Source organism: Pseudorca crassidens, chromosome 19 (assembly GCF_039906515.1).
Source record: "Pseudorca crassidens isolate mPseCra1 chromosome 19, mPseCra1.hap1, whole genome shotgun sequence".
In the NCBI taxonomy this organism is placed as follows: Eukaryota; Metazoa; Chordata; class Mammalia; order Artiodactyla; family Delphinidae; genus Pseudorca; species Pseudorca crassidens.
Window position 1 is genome coordinate 38,866,821 of NC_090314.1, and position 19,348 is coordinate 38,886,168.

At 49.9% G+C, this 19,348-nt stretch overlaps 3 protein-coding genes across 3 annotated transcripts in view; 2 read left to right on the forward strand and 1 right to left on the reverse strand.

Annotated features, from left to right (window-relative positions):
• LOC137213021 (C-C motif chemokine 4) overlaps positions 1–19,348 on the reverse strand; it is a 172,483-nt gene that overhangs the window by 112,160 nt on the left and 40,975 nt on the right. Inside the window, exons 7-8 of the mRNA XM_067717323.1 lie at positions 19,252–19,296; positions 15,813–15,936 (exon numbers count right to left, since the gene is read on the reverse strand). The gene's annotated coding sequence lies outside the window, so the exon portion shown is untranslated. The remainder of the gene's footprint in view (positions 1–15,812; positions 15,937–19,251; positions 19,297–19,348) is intronic.
• On the forward strand, positions 1,526–5,148 carry LOC137213020 (C-C motif chemokine 14-like). Its single transcript, XM_067717322.1, has 3 exons — positions 1,526–1,759; positions 4,357–4,471; positions 4,930–5,148. Exons 1-3 carry the CDS (start codon positions 1,672–1,674, stop codon positions 5,072–5,074), a joined length of 348 nt encoding a protein of 115 aa, XP_067573423.1. The 5' UTR covers positions 1,526–1,671; the 3' UTR covers positions 5,075–5,148.
• CCL16 (C-C motif chemokine ligand 16) lies at positions 7,291–11,386 on the forward strand. The gene is given in 3 exon segments (XM_067717319.1): positions 7,291–7,507; positions 9,885–10,137; positions 10,555–11,386. Coding segments are annotated over 2 exon segments (438 nt in total). The 5' UTR covers positions 7,291–7,507; positions 9,885–9,949; the 3' UTR covers positions 10,805–11,386.

The following is a 19,348-nucleotide window of genomic DNA, read 5'->3' on the forward strand; positions in this document are numbered from 1 at the left end:
GAAAAATAAAGGACTTTCCTGTAGAGATCCTAGCAACAACTTGGCAAGTAGGCTAGTCTCCACAAAAACAAAGTAATCATTATTTCTTCCCAACTCATATTCTTCCCAGAAACATCTTGTTTCCTTAGATTGTTCCTAACGACAATTGTTATCACTTGACTTGAGGAGTTTAAATAGTGTTATTATTGATAACAAATACAGAACATTTTGAATAAATTACTGTCTTGGCACCTGAGCATGAGAATTCAGCTGTTTCCTGTGAGATATACATACTTAGACCAGCTCAATTCATCCTTCTTCTAAAACATATACTTACAGATCACTTGCTATCTGCTAGGCCTGCCCTGCCCTGACGAGTGGAGGAGAGAAGATGGAAACAGCCTTCTAACCACAACAGCAAGAATAGGGCAAGTTCCCCCAGGAAGAGCACGGTCAAGGCCACTGGACGGAGAGCGTGAAGAGGTGGGTCTGTCCTGCATCCAAATCATTTCGTGAACATGAGCAAGTCTCTGGCCCTTCCTGAGCTCCAGTTCCTCCTCAGTAAATAGCCTGTTTAGACAAATCTAAGGATGACACAAGCTGCACCTTCACAGAAAGCACCTCAGTCACATGATGCACGGACACGGCCTCAGAACCATTTCCAACACTGAGCGCCAGTCCACCACTAATCAGTGAAACCTGCTAGCCATCCCTGAATGAAGCATTTTCTAGGTTCCCATCAACCTTTTCTGTAATGAAAGTCAGAAACTGGGAGAAGGTCCCAAAGGGATCCACTCTCTGAACTCAGAAAGGTCTCAGAATAAAGGTTTTCTAGAGAAGCCAAGCCAGGCAGGACAGTTTTAGAGACAGCTCGTCGGGGGCTCCTGCGTTTCTTCTCCACGGCAGAGTGATTAAGGACACAGACTTGGGAGCCAGACTGCCTGAGTTTGAAGCCCGATTCCACTTATCAACTGTCAAATCTCAGGGGAGTAATGGATGCTTTTTGTGCCTCAGTTTCCTCAACTACTGATAAAAGGCTTAAAAGGGCTAATAGTCATGAAGCGTTTGGGACAGCAGCTATTGCGTATAGCAACCCTTAAAGTATAATGCTTGTTAAATAAATGATCTGCTGAGCACCGTGACACTTCTTCACCCCAGGGGACAGTGAAAGGCTGGGGAGGAGGTAGAGAGACAAAGGTTCTGCTGAAGAGCTTAAGTGAGGATTTCTTAGACCTGATGTGGGGGCTCCAGACCTCATCCTGTTGCCCCAAATCTCCTCCAATCTCCAGCCCCCAAACAGCCTTGTTCTGAGGCCAGGAACCAGAATTGGGCACAGGACACATCCCAGCCTTTGAGATCTTTCACTGAATCTGAGACAGTCTCCTCTACCACTGTGCTCATGGTCGCCCTACGACTAAGGAAGAGCTTATATCAAAGGGTTAAACGTACTCCCACTGGGGATGGAGGTCAATTTCCTCCCTGAAACTTAGCTCTCTGTGCTTCCTTCACTCCACCCTCAACAAACGCGCAGGATATGAAATTGCTGAGAAGTCTATTTTGAAATCTTAGTTCCCCTATTTAAAAAAATATATGTTGCCTCAATGAACATTTCTCAAAACTTCCTCAGCCCAGGAACCTCCGAAGCCCCTACCAGGCCAGCTCTCCTCCCGCAGCCACTCCCTTCACAGGAGGATGAGGGTCTGCATGGCAGCCACATCCCTCCCCCTCCTCCTTGTCCTCATCACCGTCGCCCTGGGGTCCAAGACTGAATCCGATTCAAGTGAGTGCAATACCTTCCAACCTGGTTCTTGTGGGTAAACAAGCACGAGTAGGGTTGCCGGGGATACAAGGAGAAAGGGGCTCTAGAAGGAGGTCTGGTGTCTTCTTTTTTGTGTTATTGAAGTATAGTTGCTGTACAATGTTATATAACTTACAGGTGTACGATAGAGTGATTCACAATTTTTAAAGGTTATACTTCATTTATAGTTATAAAATATTGACTGTATTCCCCATGTTGTGCAATATATCCTTGTAGCTTGTCTTATACCTAATAGTTTGTACCTCTTAACCCCCTACCTCTACTTTTCCCCTCCCCACTGGTAACCACTAGTTTTCTCTCTATATCTGTGAGTCTGCTTCTTTTTTGTTATATTTACTAGTTTGTTATATTTTGTAGATTCCACATATAAGGGATATCCTACAGTTATTTGTCTTTCTCTGTCTGACTTATTTCACTTAGCGTAATGCCCTCCAAGTCCATCCATGTTGCTGCAAATGTCAAATTTTCATTCTTTTTTATGGCTGAGTAGTATTCCGTTGTATGTATATAAGGTCTTGTGTCTTCCTCACCCTGTGCGGGATGAGTCCCCTTCCTGTCAATGCCATGTGCCTGGCAGTGAGGCCAGGCTCTCTCTTCACTCCCTCAATTCACCTCTCTTTGCCATTAAGCAAAAGACTGGCTCATCCCATTTGGGGTCATTATCCCCAGGGAGACTGAGGAACAGTATTTGGAGCCTGTCGAGGCCACTATGTCCATTTACCTCCTGGGATTTGCACCCAGGCTGCTTCCAGGGTCCTCCCTACCCCACGAGTGCAGCATCTTTTAGTTATGTGGTAGGGGGAAATGCAACAGTTGGGGGTTCCCCAGGCCACCTTTTTTCAGCTTATTTCTTAAGATGAGCTGCCTTTACAGCAGCCAAAACTATTCCTCACTCTGCAATTTTACTTTATTTCCTTTTCAGAAACTGAAGGGAAACATAGAAGGCTGTTGAAATAAAACTAGACTAAAGTTGACGGAATCTGGACAGTTTGATTTGCCTCTCTGAGAATTCACTCAGACAGCTCAGAGGAATGCAGTGGCAGTGGTTCCCAGGGACCAGCGGGTCCCTTATTTCACTCTTTGGGGAGTGAGGATGCTGCTGGCAATGGTGCTGGATAAGAGGACCAGCCCTTCCCTTTCCACCCAAGCACCCGGTCACTGTTGGTGACCCCGAGGTCATCGCTGTGCACACCCACATTTCTGTCCAGGTTGGTCACATAACATGCACAGCCCCAATCACTGCACCTGCTAACTGCAGGGTCCTTGATCTGAAACGCCCTTCCTGCTACCCCCATAATTCAATCTTGGTGTGACTTTGCTGTCACCCCCTTGCACCTCCTGTAAGAGCCATGAAATTTCAGAATCAAAAAATAACTGAAAAATAGTGATTTTTTAGAAAGTGTTTTAGATCAGGAAACCTTCTCTTTAAGCAAAATCTTACACAGGAGGCCCAAAATGTAAAACAGACAAAAAGGCTGATGGGGTCTTATACCCAAGACTGAACTCCCAAGTGCATCAGTGCCTCCAGGAAACTTCATGTAAAGACCACCAATCCAGTTAACCGCCTCTTCACAGATGGGGAGACTGAGGAGGGAATGAGGGGTGAGGGGCACAAAGCCAGCAGAGGTGAGGTGGGGTGTCCTGCAGATCTGGGTGTCCTGGCCCCCGGGCCATTGTCTTCGGGGCTTGGTATGGGCATCCTGCCCTCTTTGCAGGGAACGGGCAGGATGGGGACACTGGGAGGGGCAGGGTCTGCATTCCCAAATGGCATGTATCCCAATTCCTGTTGGGATTTCTTCCCACATCCCTCCTTTTTGGAGCATCTCTGCCAGCTGCCCCCAGGGATGGCGTGGGCTCGCTGAGATCTGGGCTTTGCTGCTCTTCCATCTGGAGTTCAAAGTCATCAGCCAGTCCTTCTGGGGTGGGGATGTGGGGGTGGAGAATGGAAAGCACAGTGATCACTAATGAAGGAAGAGGGAAAGGGGAGCCCCGGGAAGAGTCTGAAGGGGAGACCAGAGGACTGAGTTTTTTCTACAGCCCTCTCTTGGAATTCTGGGGGCTGTCCCCTCCTTCCTTCCCTCTTCCACCTGCTCGGGGGCAGAGGCAGCCAGCAGCTGTCACCTTTAACAAATGTCCCGATCTGGGACTTCCCTGGTGGCGAAGTGGTTAAGAATCCGTCTGCCAATGCAGGGGACACGGATTCGAGCCCTGGCCCGGGAGGATCCCACATGACGTGGAGAAAAAAGCCCGTGCGCCACAACTACTGAGTCTGTGCTCTAGAGCCCGTGAGCCACAACTACTGAAGCCCGTGCGCCTAGAGCCTGTGCTCCGCAACAAGAGAAGCCACCGCAATGAGAAGCCCGCGCACCGCAGCCAAGAGTAGCCCCCGCTCGCCGCAACTAGAGACAGCCCGCGCGCAGCTTTCTCTAGTCTCTCTTTCTTCGCGTTGCGAAGACCCAACGCAGCAAAAAATAAACAAATAAAATAAATAAGTTTATTTAAAAAAACCAAACAAACAAGTGCCCTGATCTCAGCTTCCCTCCATGCTTTCTCCTCAGGAGGACCTTACCACCCCACCGACTGCTGCTACAGCTACCTGACCCGGCCAATCAGGAAGCACTGGATTTCACGCTATTATGAGACCGGCGGCCTGTGCTCCAAGCCTGGAATTGTGTAGGTGGCACCCATACACCACACTGGGGGAGGGGGAGCCAGCAGGGCCCGGGTAGGGGAGAGGAGGGCAGGGAGAACACAGAATGGGTGCTCCCCAGGGTGCTTCTCAGGAATGTCCACGCAGGGAGAGGCAGTCGGGAGGGAACCTGGGGGCTTCTGGGCTGTCTGGGGCCCGCTGGGGCCAGGAGGAAGCTGGTGCCATGGATGGGGAGGTGTGGGGGAGGGGAAGGGAGGCAAGGGGCACTTCCTGGGTGGGAACACCGAGACTAGATGGGCCCAGGGGCCCTGAGGGGCTGAAGGGCATGGCTCAGAAAGGACGCTGGCCCTGGGCTACCTCTCACTAAGGAAGGAGAACCAGTCTGGGTTGGATGAGGAATTTGTGAGGAAGGGAGGATGGGCTCTTGCTTCCTGGCTGCTGGACCCTTGGTTTGTCATCCTTCTCCCCTCTTGTTCCACAGCTTCATCACCAAAAATGGCCGTCAATTGTGTGCCAACCCCAGCGATGACTGGGTCCAGGACTATATCAAAGGAGCTGGAGGAGATCTGAGTGACCCAGAAGTAGTGGAGAAGGACACAGCTCAGAATTTAAAGAGATGGGGCTGAACTCCACTCCCAATTTAGCCCCAGACACCTCCTGGGAGCTGCCCTGCCTTGAATTAAAGACCATCATGCCCTTCCCTGCACTCGTTCATTTCTACTAAATTGCCCATTGGCAGTAGACTTGAGGACACTGGTGAGCCCAGCTCAGGGTGGCACTCTCAGCCTCAAGCATCACTCTGCAAAAGTTTGGACAGAGCCTGGTGCCAAAAAATGGGTCAGGTCTCCGATGGAGGTAGAGGAAAACTGAGCAGAAAATGAGGAAGACAGTGTAAAAGCTACCTTTACACAATAACAACCACAATCATAACAGATTCCATTTTTGTAGCGCCGTCTATATTCTAAGCACTCTGCTAAGCAGTTTGTGTGCATTATCTTATTTAAGCTTCACAAGTGTAAAGCTAAGAATTATCACCTGATTTTGCAGGTAAATCTTCATAAAGGCCTCTCTATAGCAAACTCCATAGTCTTTTTCTGGGCTGGTCTCAAGGCCTCTGTTCCCTGCTGACTGGGATAGGAATGACTCATGGAAATATTTTATCCAATTCTTGCCCATCCACTTACATACATCAGGTTGCACTCTATTGTTTTACTCAGTTTTGTGTCCTGCACAAGGCATAGCAAAAAGCCTGACCCACACCAGGTGCTCAGGAAATGGATAGATGGATGGATGGTGGATGGATAGTCAGATGGGTAGATGGATGGATGGATGGATGGTGGATGGATGGGTGGATGGATGGGTAGATGGATGGATGAATGGATGGTGGATGGATGGATGAATGGATGGTGGATGGATGGGTGGATGGATGGGTAGATGGATGGATGCGTGGATAGATGGAATGATTCAGGAGTCAAGAGGAAGCTTATGCTCCAGGAATAACACTCAGCTGCCCCCAAAGGGGGTGATGCCCCCATCCTCCAGGTTCAAGAAGGAGCTCTGCATACAAAGAGGAAGAGCACATCCAGTGTAGGCACTATGACCACCCTTCCTGGCCTCCAGCCCTCCACAGACAAGGGCCAAGAGGGTGCCTGCACACTGAAGGTATAGCAGACTTCCTCAGACCTTCTCTCCTCCATAAACAGAGGTCAATGGGGTATCTCACACACGTACCCTCCCTAGCTTCATAAAAAGCCACAGCTTCACCACCACTGACTGTCTTGAACACACCAGGACTAACTGCATTGTATGTTTTTTTCCTGTTTATAAGCCGTGATGCCAAACAGCAAGCCCCACAGGTATCTTCATAGTCCTTGTTTTTCCCCTGCCTCCCTCTACTCCCATCTCCTGAAACACTCCCTCACATCTCTAAAACTCACAGTGCATCAAAGGCAAAATCCCCTGTATCTTTCATTTCTTCTCTGCACGCTGCCTTCAGCCTGGAACAGGGCTCTGAGGCAGTCTGAAGAGCTAAGATGCTGAGGGGCAGGTCCAGGCTTAGACAAAGGTGGGGGTGGGCCGCAGCTGGAACTCCGGACCCAGAAGCAGGTTGTCAGGTTCATGAGGTTGGGGTGCCCTCTGCTGGCCATGATTGGCCATGGTGGCAGATTGAATTAACCCACACTGAGGGCACCCAAAAGGGATCAGCTAATTAGACGTAAAACTGGTTCCGAGTCCAAGGTCCAAAGAGATAAATGAGAACATTGATAAATAAGCCAAACATTTCAGCAACAAACAGGGGCCCAAGGATCAGGCACTGTGGGGGCTGGGGGGTGGTATTTGTAGCATAATCTGTGACAAGAAAGAGTGTGAGCTCAATCATGTGTCCTTGGCGGGGGTGGACACACATCCTTTTCCGAGGGCACTAACCCTACCCTTGCCTCGGTCTGTGTTCTCTCTAATCCGGCTTTCTGTTTGCCCTCCCAAAGACCGATCACCTGGGGAAATAGTTCAACCCTCCTCCCTCCTCCTTCCCCAACATGGAGATGGGGGCAGGGAACATGGTGAAACCGCACGGATCTGGTTTTCAGGACTGCCTATCTGTTTCCTACCCATGTGACCTTGGACAATTTATTTAACCTCTCTAAGCCTCAGTGGCCTCATTTGCAAAATGGGAGTGAAAATCTCTACTCCCCGCTGGGAGGATTAAGTGAAGTGGGGCATGCCAGGTGCTGACACATGGCACGTTCTCCACACTTTCCCTTTCTCTCTTTTTTCCTTCACACGGATTCAAACCTTACCGAATTCAACTCTGCTCCAGACCCCGCCCTCCACCGCCCTCCCCTTCAGCAAACACCGAGGGAGGGGCCGTTGTCTCTCCTCCTCCGCCCGCTAAAGTGGTCAGAGTCCAGAGAGCTGAGGGCCCACCGTGGATGACCAGGAAGGAGACTGTCTCCGTTCAGCCTCCAAAGCCCAACTGCCCCACTGAGAGGATGAAGGTCTCCGCGGCTGCCCTCTCTCTCCTCAGCTCACCATTACTTCTGCCATTCACAGCCAGAAAAGTGAGTCCACCTGTCCCTGAAGGGTGGCAGTGAGAAAAGGGAACGGGGCAGCGGGCAGCGAGGTGATGCTAAGAGTGCTGTCAGGTCTCTGTCACCAGCCCTGAGGCCTCTCCCCTCCTGCACACAGAGCTGCTGCCTTCAAACTCTTTGCTTTGTAAGTAGAGCTGAGCTGTGGTCCAGATCCTTCTGGGGTTGGGCAGTTTCAGGAAGCTGGGTCAAGGTTACATCAGGAATGCCAAAGACAGACAGCAGGAATGATCATTTAGGAGGAAAAGACAAGGAAGAAGCAGAAGAGATAATAAATGTACGCAATGAGGAGGGAGGCAAGGCAAGTGGATGAAAAAAGCCATAGATCCTCTGGGAGGGCAGGATGAAGGGAGTCAGGGAGGAGTGATGTTTGAGGCTAAGCCCAGGAACGGGGAGTCTGAACCTAGACACCCCTTGCTCGCAGTGTCTGTTGTAGTTTGCTGGGACTACCACGGCAGCCAAAAGAAGTCCTGGTGGGATGCCCACGTGTACCATTTGTGGGTTTCTGGGCCCCTATCTCCATCCTCCAGCCTAGGACTAAATAAAGTCTGGAGAAAAGAGAAAAGGGGTTGAAGGAAGTTGAGAGGTTTGGGAACTATGGGATGCTTGGGACCTATGGAGAATGGGGCTTGTTTTGCCCACCCCCTAACCCTGCCTCTACCATCATTTATGAGGGCTGGTGACAGGGACGGGACCAAGGCACTCAGGCCTTCTACATACCCGCCTCCAACTGCCCCAGCCCTTCCTTTGTCCCTAAGGCTGCCCTTGGCATATAGTCTGGCCAGATTCTGCCTGTGTAAACACTCAGGGGAGGGAGGGTCACACACACCATGTAATCTGCCCACACGCTCTCAGGGTGCCCCTGGTCTTTGTAAACGTTGCCTTGAGAACCAGGGCCACTGTGGGTAGAGGTGCCTCTGGTGGGTGGGACGGGGCAACAGTGCCCTTCGGGAAGGTCAAGCAGGAAGAGAAAATGGCCCACCCAAAGCACGGGTCAGGCAAATGATTCTCTCGAGAAGTCTCAGGCTTTGCCACCAGCTGGAAGCGAGGGTCAGGGATTTGCACTCTGCAGGTTTGGGGGCCGGGTGAGGTGATATCCCCAACTGATGAGCAGTCAGGGGAGCCCAAGGGAGACACAGTGATAACCCAGCCAAGTCTCGTATCCTGCGAGCGTCAAAGAGAGGGGGAAAGAGCCATTTCCAGGCCAGAAGAGTGGCCGTTACAACCATTAGCTCTTCATTACAGCAAGTGCTGAGTCTTTCTGTGCCAGACTCTGAGTTAAGGGCTTTACAAGCATTCTCTCAACTAATCCTCACCACGATCCTAGGACGTAATTTTTTTTTTTTTTGCGGTATGCGGGCCTCTCACTATTGTGGCCTCTCCCGCCGCGTAGCACGGGCTCCGGACGCGCAGGCCCAGCGGCCATGGCTCACGGGCCCAGCCGCTCCGCGGCATGTGGGATCTTCCCAGACCGGGGCACGAACCCGCGTCCCCTGCATCGGCAGGCGGACTCTCAACCACTGCGCCACCAGGGAAGCCCCTAGGACGTAATTTTTTACCCTCGTTTAATGGCTAAAGACACCCAGAGATTAAGAAATTTGCCCATGATTCAAGTCACTAAGTCGAGACTCCAGCCCAAGCTGTCTGACTCTGAAGCCTAAATATAAGCCTTTTCCTCCTGCCCTGACTTCTGCTCATCTCCCCATCTCAGCCTCCTCCCTGACCTCAGCCTCTCTGGTGCCTCTAGCACAGAATCCAGGCTCCCTATCACAGCTCAGAAGAGGTGTGGCCCTCCCCTCCCTCGTCAATATCCTCCCTTCCTACATCTTCCTTCCCACCTTGCATTGCAGCCTCCTGGAACTGTTCCGTCCCCCCAGACACACTGGGCTTCCCCCACCTCAGGCCTCCATACATTTCTTTTTTCCAGATCCCACAACCCCTCTGTCTGCCTAAATCCTACTCATCCTTCAGGAATCAACTCAGGCACCACCTGCTGTAGGACTTCTTCCTCAACCACCCAGGCTGGGTTAGGTACCCCTCATTCTGTTCCCATAGCATCTTGTGTCAAATTCTACTCTATCCCAGACCACGTTCTATTGTAGCGTTTATCTTTTCACTTTCCCTTTTTACCCAGATTGGTCTGTAAGGTATACAAGAGCAGTGACTGTGTCTTCCTCATGTTCTGAACCCCATAGAGCCTGGCGTGTAATAGGAGCTCAATATGTGTTTGCCAAGTCAAGTTCATCAGCAAATGTGATTACCCCAGTCCTCTGTACTTGGTGACACTCAGTCCAGAGGCTGAAGGTTCTACAGAAGGTTCAGCTTTTTCACTTTCTCCATTATCCATCAGGCTACCATCAGTCCCTGCTGATAAATGGCTTTGCCATCAGAAAAGCGGAATGCAAGAGATGGGACATGGAAGTGGGCAGCCATGGGCTCCCTCTCTACCTCCTTGGCTCAGCATTCAACGTCATTCCCTCAGAAATTCCTGAGTCGGTGAACCCTCCACCCGCCTGCTGCCTGAAGTATCATGAGAAAGTATTGCCAAGAAAAGTGGTGGTGAGATACAGAAAGGCCCTCAACTGCTACCTGCCAGCAATCAAGTAAGCACCGCTCTGCAGACATTTCTATGGAGAGGGAAGGGGAGCCCAAGGCTGGAATGGGGTGCACAGAACCAAGTCTCCATGCTAGAACAGGGGAACAGTGGTTAAGGGCCTGGGCTTTGACTCTCACAGGACAGGCCTGGGTTTCGTTCTTGATTTTTGCCACTTATAGTTGTGTGGCCCAAGAAATGGTGGCCATAATGAAACCCAAGCCTGAGGGTCCAGGCTGAGTGGGGAAGGGGCTGAATGAAGAGATGAGGTCTAGAGGCCAGAGAGGGAGGCCTTCTGAGGGGACCCAGGTGGGGGAGTCTTAGGGAGGTGGTACAGGGCATGAGGCAAGCCCGCTGTGAGCTAGAAGTGTCGACTGGACCCCCAACATACTCTATGACCCGTGACAGTCTAACTCTGCCTCCACAGCTTCATCACCAGAAGGAAACGAGAGATCTGTACCAACCCCAATAACGAATGGGTCCAAGAATACATCAAGGATCCCAGACTACCTTTGCATCCTTCCAGGAAGTTGGTCTAGGTTAACATTATTCGATCTGAGAAAGGTCAACCTCAGATCCTCAACTGCCCATGGTGGTCAGGCCTCAGTGGGAGCCCAAGTTTGGGGGAAAAATGGTGCAACCCTGTGAAAATGCAGGCAGCCTTGTGGTCTGAATGACAGAGTTACATTCAGAGAAGCAGGCCAGTGATCCCACAAAGTAAAGTTTCAAATATATTCTCAGTCTCTGGAGGACATGCCAAAGTTAAGGGAGGAGAGCAGGGATACATTCTTAATGCACAGAAAAGTATCTTTCACATCCTCCTCCTTGCTCTGCTTTCAGATCCTCACATCACTCCAGCCGTTCTAAATGATCAGACCACCTCTGGCCTCTCACTCACTGAGACCCAGAGGACTCAAGACCTTTCCTGTCCACCCTTATCCCTTTTCTAGGTCTCTTTTTTCTTCTTTTATCTTTTCTTTTAAAAAATAACTTTTTTCTTAGCAGGTCAGGGTGGGAATATTCAAATACTAGTGATTTTTGTCCCTGTTGCAGAGGTTTTGCTGGATCCCCTGATATCGGGTCCTCCCCAGGGTGACGTGTGTACAGACAGTGCCAAAACAGAAAAGGAGGTGTGAATCCCTAGCTCCCACTCTAAGCTTTGCATGGCAAGGGAAGGGCATTAGACCAGGTTGGGGATAAAAATCTTGATCTAAAATGCAACCATTCACTAAATAAAATTTGCTTTATTGCCAACTTGATTTCTAATTTCCTGCCTGCTTTCTGCTAGGGTGGCAGAAACTTAATCAAAGTTTTTGCAGGGACTTCTCCACATTCCCCTGAGAAATTTGTCAATTTGGGGGACTGGAAAGTTTACATGGTACCAAGCCCAGACATATATACTCAATCTCCCCTTCTCCCTACCCCTCTGTCCCCAGCTCAACAACAGGGAGTGGACTCAGACAAAATCCAACATTCCTGCAAAATGGTGTTATGCAGGCAAAGCAAAATCAGGCAACTAAAGCTATTTAATTAGAGAAACAAATAAATTTGCTGAAGTGATCATTCTGAAGACTGGCCATCCAAAGACTTGGATTCTGATAAACTGACCCATGCCTGCCCCCAGTGGCCCCCAGTGGTACTGCATCATCCTGCCTCCCTGCCTCCCCACCACAACTGAAGCTAATCGATCCAGATGGCCACCTGACTCCAGATGGCCAATGAGACTCTCTCTTAGAAAGATGAAATTTGGACCAGAGAAACGAGTACTGGTTGCTGTTCGAGCATCGTCCCGAAGGAAGTTCATTGTCCCTATGAACTCATCCACTGAAGCCCCTGGAGCTGCCGTACTACTTCCTGTCCCCACTCCAGGCTTGGAGGTTTGGTGAATCTCAATTCCATGAGATGCCCCAGCATTCCTCCCACTATTCCTGTTTTGTTTTAACTCCTAAAGGACCATGGTGGCATTTAGCACCTCCAGAATAACTTTTCGTTGGTTTAGGTCAGTTCTGGTTTGTGCAGCTGGGAATGTGTTAAAACATTCGCAACATTTTTACCATGTTTAAGTGTACAATTCAGTGGCACTAAGTACTTTCAAATTGCTGTGCAACCATCACCACTACCCATCTCCAGAAGGTTTTCATCACCCCAAGCTAAAACTCTGTACCGGTAAACAACAGCTTCCCACTCCTCCCTCCCCACAGCCCTCAGGAACCACTATTCTACTTTCCGTCTCTATGAACTTGACTCCTCTAGGTACCTCATATAAGTGGAATCATACAGTATTTGACGTTTTGTGACTGGCTCATTTCACTGAGCGTAATGTTTTCCAAATGTATCCATGTTGTCAGGATTTCATTCCTTTCTAGGTCTGAATAATATTTCATTGTATGTATCTACCCTGTTTTGTTCATTCATTAATCTGTCCACAGGTATCTGAGTACCCGCTTTTCTTTACATGAGCCAGAGTTAGCAGGTCTTGGGTTCTGTTACTTGTGCCAAAATCACTTTAACTTGTGCAGTTACCTGTCAATCACCACGCTGGCTGGGCAGGGGCTCGGGGCAGGTAAGGGACCAAGGCTCTGGCTTCCCCTTGTTCCCCCACAGGGGTCACTGCTACCTGCTCTAATCCCCCCCCAGGCTGTGAGCTGCTCCTGTATCCAGGGATTTCTCTCCACCCTCCCTGCGATCAAAGCTGAGAGCTTACAGCTGACTGTGACCAAACATCCTCCTCCAGGAGCTCACATCCCAGGGATGACAAAATCACCAACAAATACAACATAGCCAGGCTGGACCTTTGCTCACAGGGGCCAGAGTGAACATAGAGGGGTGGCAGGGCTTGGACTGACACAGGAGCCAGACTAAGTTCAGTGTGTACACCCAAGCAGGAGGTTTCAGAGTCCTTAGCCAGCGTGAGGGTCAAATCAGGGAACCCGAGTTCAAAGGCCTTAGGGACAAACTGAGGCTGCAAACAAGAAGCAAAGGCCAGGATCAGGATTCTGGCAAAAGCTGGAACGGAAATGTCATTATTTGTCTTTTTTCTTTTTTTTTTTTTTTTTTTTCTTTTGGTCTATCAGAGGAGTTCAGGGTTGAGATGTCAGTCCAAAAACCTAATTGAAAATCTATATACAAAGTCAAATTCTTACCCTAGCACATAATATAAAGCTTGCCAGAAACTCCTAATAGTTCAGGACCAAAAGTACTTATCTCAGGTGCATTCAATTGTCTTTTGTTGGGTTTTTTTGTTTGTTTTTATTTTTTGGCCGCTCCGCTCTGAATGTGGGATCTTAGTTCCCACCAGGGATCGAACCTGTGCCCCCTGCAGTGGCAGCACAGAGTCTCGACCACCGGACCACCAGGGAAGTCCCTCAATTGTTTTTAAAGAGGGCTATTCCTAGGCTTTTCAAGGCAGATGAATGCCTGGCTTTAAACGTTCGCGTGCATGAACACAGACACACACGGGAAGGACCTCCTCATCCTGACACATAGGGGTCTCCCAGCCCTGACCACCCTACACTGAAGACCTCGCCCACATTAACCTACGCCCAGACAGCTTACATGGCTGTCAGCCTTGTGGATGAAGGCGATCGACTGGAAGGGCGTGAACAATAAGGCCTGGAATAGAGGGGTTTCCACTCCTGTGTCAGAGAAAGGGGTGGTAAGGGGTGAAGGCCACACACAGCAACATGAGGAACCAGTGCGTGGGACAGGAAGGGAAGAAAGTGAGGAAGCAGCTCTGGGCAGTACAAAGAGCATCTTACCTGGCACCGAGAGGTCTGGCCGCACGCCCCCTCTCGGGCATCCATCTAGTGCAAGTGAGGATTTGCATGGGACAACCAGATGTCCCGCGGCTAGCTCTGGCTGGCCTGTAAGAAATGCTATTCGGCCTTCGGAGCAGCCTCCTGAGACGGGCCAGACGAGCAAGCATTTCCCCTGTAGAAAATACACGTGTGCCTGCACCTGTATGTGAGTAACTACTGAAAGTCACCAGCAGCCTCAATGAGGATATGGGGGACACAGTTGATGCAACGGTTTAAAAGCACTGGCTCCACACTCAGCAGACAAATCCAGGTTCAGATCCCAACTCTGCCTCTTACCCTGACAGTAAAATGCTGTTAGTCTTTTAGCAGATAGAACAAGAATCCCTCTCGTGGAGGAAACAACCATTGTTTAGAAAATGTGTCTGTAATCCCAGTGAAGGCAGGAACCTCTCCCAGGACATAGACTGGGACCAATATTTCAGGGGAAGGGGTGAAATTGCTCTGCCTGAACCAAGAAAAGTAACTGTTTTGCCTTTGAAAGCCAGAGGTGTGAGACAGGGCCAGCAACTCTAGACCAGAGATTGGAAAATGTGAAGTAAGTCACTGGGGATTCACGGAAGTCTTGTGAAAGCTTTGGATTCCCCTAGACTGTAAGAACTGGAGAAGTGGAAAGACCCCCAAGCAGCTCTCAAGATCCAGGGACATGACTGGATGGCTACTTTAGGTGGGGTGGTGAGGAAAGGCCTTACTTTGGGGGTGACATGCTCCTTGAGAGCTAAATGACCAGAGCAAATCAGCCATGTGAGGACTGATGGGAAGAAAACTTTCCAGGCAGAAGGCATAACCAGTGCAACAGCCCTAGGCAGGAGCCAGCTTGGCCCAGGGGACAGTGTGGCTGGAGCACAGGGGTGAGAAGGAGACCAGCATGCGCAGTGGATACACCCAGTGTTGACACTCAGCCAGCTCCCCTCTGGAGCTGCTGGAGCTTTGACACATCGTAATAAATTAAAATGTAACCAGCTCACTGGGGTCCAGAAATGGTCGTCTGTTCAGAAGCTCTCTAATGCCCCCAGAAGGCCATCCTAGCCTTTGGCTAGGGCCTCCTGGGGACAGGGATCTCTCAAGTGAAGACCTGTTCTCCCATCCAGCAGCCGTAGCCCGCTTCCCCAGCTCAGTCCTGCCAGCCTTTTCCAAGTCCTTTCTGAGTCATCCTCCTTGCCCTGCTTTGACAGGCTAGGAACCAAGGTGACCCCTGTCCTTGGGCATCCTTGTACGCAAAAAGACTCCAGCTCGAGGTCCCCAGTCGCTGGGAGAGCTGATTAAACTTGGTGCAACCCCAATGCCACAGCCCTGTGTAAGTCCAGGACCCCCCACTCCACTGCCAAGATTTCCTTCCGCTCCTTTGGCCTGTTTTCTCCCTCCCCAATCTCCCTCCCCAGTCAGGAGTCCCACACCAGCTCAGCAGCAGGTATCACCTTGCTGGATCTCCTCCTTGGTAAACCAGTTTCTCTCCCTGCCCAAGAAAGAAGGCAGGACCAGTGCCTCCTCAGAAGGAGGAAGGCATGATGTAGAGACAGGCGGAGAACCTGGAAACCCTGCCCCTTCCACCCCAAGAGGAGTGGCAGAGGAGTAGAGAGTGAGAGCTCAAGACAAACAACCAGAGAGCAGTGTGTCATGAAATCCTCCCTTCAGACCAGAGGTTGGAGGGAAACCTGAATTCAGAGAACCTTGTGTCCAGCCCTAGTAACTGTGGTGCATCCATACAACGGGATACTACACAGCAAACCACTGATAAATGCAATATGAATGGATTTCACAGATGTGATTTGGAGTAAAAGAGTCAGACCCATAAGAGTAAATACTAGGTGTCCATTTACATGAAATTCAAGGACAGTCAAAACAGTCATAGACATCAAATAGTGGTTACCTTTGTGGGATGGATATTCCCTACAAGAGAACGTGAGGGAGGGAATTCCCTGGTAGTCCAGTGGTTAGGACTCTGCACTTCTACTGCCTGGGGCCCAGTTCAGGGAACTAAGATCCCACAAGCCCTGTGGCATGGCCAAAAAAAAAAAGAGAGAGAGAGAGAACATGAGAGAAACTTCTGGGATGCTGAAAATGAGGCTGGGTGATGGCTACACAAGTATTGATATATCCATGTGCCAAAATTCATCAAGCTGTAAGATTTATGCACTTTGCTCTAGGCAAGTTACACCTCAATAATCTTTTTAATAAGGAGTTGGGGGAGTGGTAAAGCAGAGACAGCAGTTTTGTACTCTGCTCCCTTGGGAGCTGCACATCTATCAAGATAAAAACAGCTGGGATTGTGCAGAGGGCATGATGTAACCACACGTGACTGTCCGGCCATATTCTACTACTCCCTGTAGTATATTCTACACTGTACTTTATATGGCATTTTTAAATGGGAAAGGGGATGGAGAAATGCCCCTGGCTATAGAGAGGCATGACCCTCTTAGGGACTAACCCAGGTTACCAGATCTACACACATGCAAATGCAGGACACACCGCTCATAGGAGTTAACAGTGGGGAAGGAAGCCCTATTGGAAGGGAGGCTTCCACATTTTATTTATCCTGATAGGATATTTGGGGGTATTTTCCTATTGTTATCCCCTCTTCCCTTCCCTCATTCAAGCAGAGAGTCTGCACCATGCAGCTCCTGCATCCCTCTCAGGGGAGAGAGAAGGCAGGGCAGAGAGCAAAACTGAAGGTCTCTTTGGCTTGTGTGTTCTAAAAGCTTAAGCCCCCTGCACAAAGAATAAAACAAGATTCAGGGCTTCCCTGGTGGCGCAGTGGTTGAGAGTCCGCCTGCCGATGCAGGGGACACGGGTTCGTGTCCCGGTCCGGGAAGATCCCACATGCCGCGGAGTGGCTGGGCCCGTGAGCCATGGTCGCTGAGCCTGCGCGTCCGGAGCCTGTGCTCCGCAACGGGAGAGGCCCGCGTACCGCAAAAAAATAAATAAATAAATAACAAGATTCAAAGCATATTTCCTTAATGTCTTCACCAGAATTATTAGAGTATGGATTTCTTCCAGGATGAAAAGAGAGTCCTGATGGGAGTTTGGGGTTAGCAGATGCAAACTATTACATTTAGAATGGATAAACAGGGATTTCCCTGGTTGTGCAGTGGTTAGGACCCCACGCTTCCACTGCAGGGGCACGCAGGTTTGGTCCCTGGTCGGGGAACTAAGATCCCACATGCCGCGCGGAGCAGTCAAAAATAATAGAATGGATAAACAACAAGGTCCGACTGTATAGCACAGGGAACTATATCCAATCTCCTGGGATAAACCATAATGGAAAACAATATTAAAAAGAATGTGTATATGTGTATAACTGAGTCACTTTGCTGTACAGCAGAAATTAACACAACGTTGTAAATCAACGATATTTCAAGTTAAAGAAAAAGATAATGAAACGCTCTTTAAAAAAAAAAAACAAAAACAGGGACTTCCCTGCCGGTCCAGTGGTTAGGATTCCAGGCTTTCACTGCCAGCGACCCGGGTTCAATCCCTGGTCAGGGAACTAAGATGCTGCAAGACACGCAGAGTGGCCGAAAAAAAAGAGAGTCTTGGTTTGGGCTGGAGGGAGGCAGGTGCAGCCTGGGCATTCCAGCGTCACTGCCAGGAAGCAGGTGTAAACAAAGATAAACAAAGAGCACTGCTCACCACCCAGTTCTACAAGGATTAGGTCATAACCCACAGCAGTCGCTGGCTGACAGCACACTCTGAGAGGAAATTAAGACAACAGGATGACGCACTCTGTGCTTCGGACAAGCAGGCCCCTTTGTTAGCTAGATATTTATCTCAGGAAGAATTTTAATGAACCCAGATTCTCACATCTTCCCATACACAGAAAAGCACTAGAATCATTAACTTGAGATACCTTTTCTTTGTGACTAGCAGTAATCTTTTACAAAGATGTCTCCTTGACCGTATGTATTCTCTAGCCAGAAATCATACATGTACCAGTTTCTCCCCCACCTCTTCAGAGCAGTTTTCTCAGAGCGGCTGAGAGGTTGTCTCCCAGGCTATAGTCCTCAGTAAGTCCCGGAATGAAACTTGAACTCACAACTCTTTTTTTAATTTATTTTATGTATTTTTGGCTGCATTGGGTCTTTTTTTTAAGTTATTTTATTATTTTTTTAATTTTTTTTTAAGATTTATTTATTTTTATTTTTGCTGCATTAGGTCTTCACTGCTGTGTGCGGGCTTTCTCTAGTTGCAGCAAGCGGGGGCTGCTCTTCATTGCCGTCCTTGGGCTTCTCATTGTGGTAGCTTCTCTTGTTGCAGAGCATGGGCTGTAGGCACGCAGGCTTCAGTAGTTGTGGCACACGGGCTCAGTAGTTGTGGCTCGCGGGCACTAGAGCACAGGCTCAGTAGTTGTGGCGCACAGGCTTAGCTGCTCTGTGGCATGTGGGATCTTCCCGGACCAGGGCTTGAACCCGTGTCCCCTGCATTGGCAGGCGGATTCTTAACCACTGCACCACCATGGAAGCCCAAACTCACAACACTTGATACTGTGTGTTTATCTTGAAGTCGACACAGGGAGACCCAAAGAAGAAGGGCTGTGGAGAACATCCAGGCAGATGGGCCACAGCAGCCCTGGGGCAGGTCTCCGTGTCCTCAAGTGTGACCCCAAACTATCGGAACACTACCAGACCCCCACTAACCCCAGGGAGGATGACTCAGCAGTAACTAGTGGGGACAGATCATCATATGGGCCCCCCAATGCCTGGAACACCCCAGAAAGGCTGAGGTTAAAGTGTCCCACCAGGCCAGCAAAAAGGCAGGCTAAAAATACACATCAGACTAGGTTATAGTGGTAAAGTTTTCTTTCCTATAAACCCGAGTCCGTGGTCTTAGAGTCCAGCTACAACTCTAGGTACTTCTGCATTATTTGAATCTGTTTTGATGATCTGAATCTCTTCTATGTTTGTGTTTTACTTGCATAATTTTCATTAACTTTTGTTACCCTGTGTCTCTGGCATGGAGACCCACAAGGAAGGAGTCCGCTGAGGGTGTTCCCACTGTGGCCTCCCTGCCACTTTGGTGTGACCACAGACTCCCTTGACCCTTCATCCCGAGGCTGAACCACAGTGGGACCTCTGGCTGCCTCCCCCCTGGGCTCAAAGAGCAGCCTGTGGCTCCTGGCCGCAGGACTGGCAGGGTGCCTTCCCACCTGCTTTCCTACAGAACAGAGTCCCTGTCAGCACCACCGCCCCACCTTCCCCCCCACCCCGGCCCCGGGGGAGAGGGGGGACGGGGAGGGCCCATTCCTCTCCAGCCAAGCTCCAGAAATCCCCCTCTGCCTAAGCAGCCCTGGCCTTGCTTAGTCTTGTGCTTACCTCTCACAACGGCAGGGGACCGTCCTCCCAATCCTGCCTGGGAGCCTGAAATGGAAATTCTGCGTCATGAAAGTGCCTCCTCTTCCGCTTTGCTAGC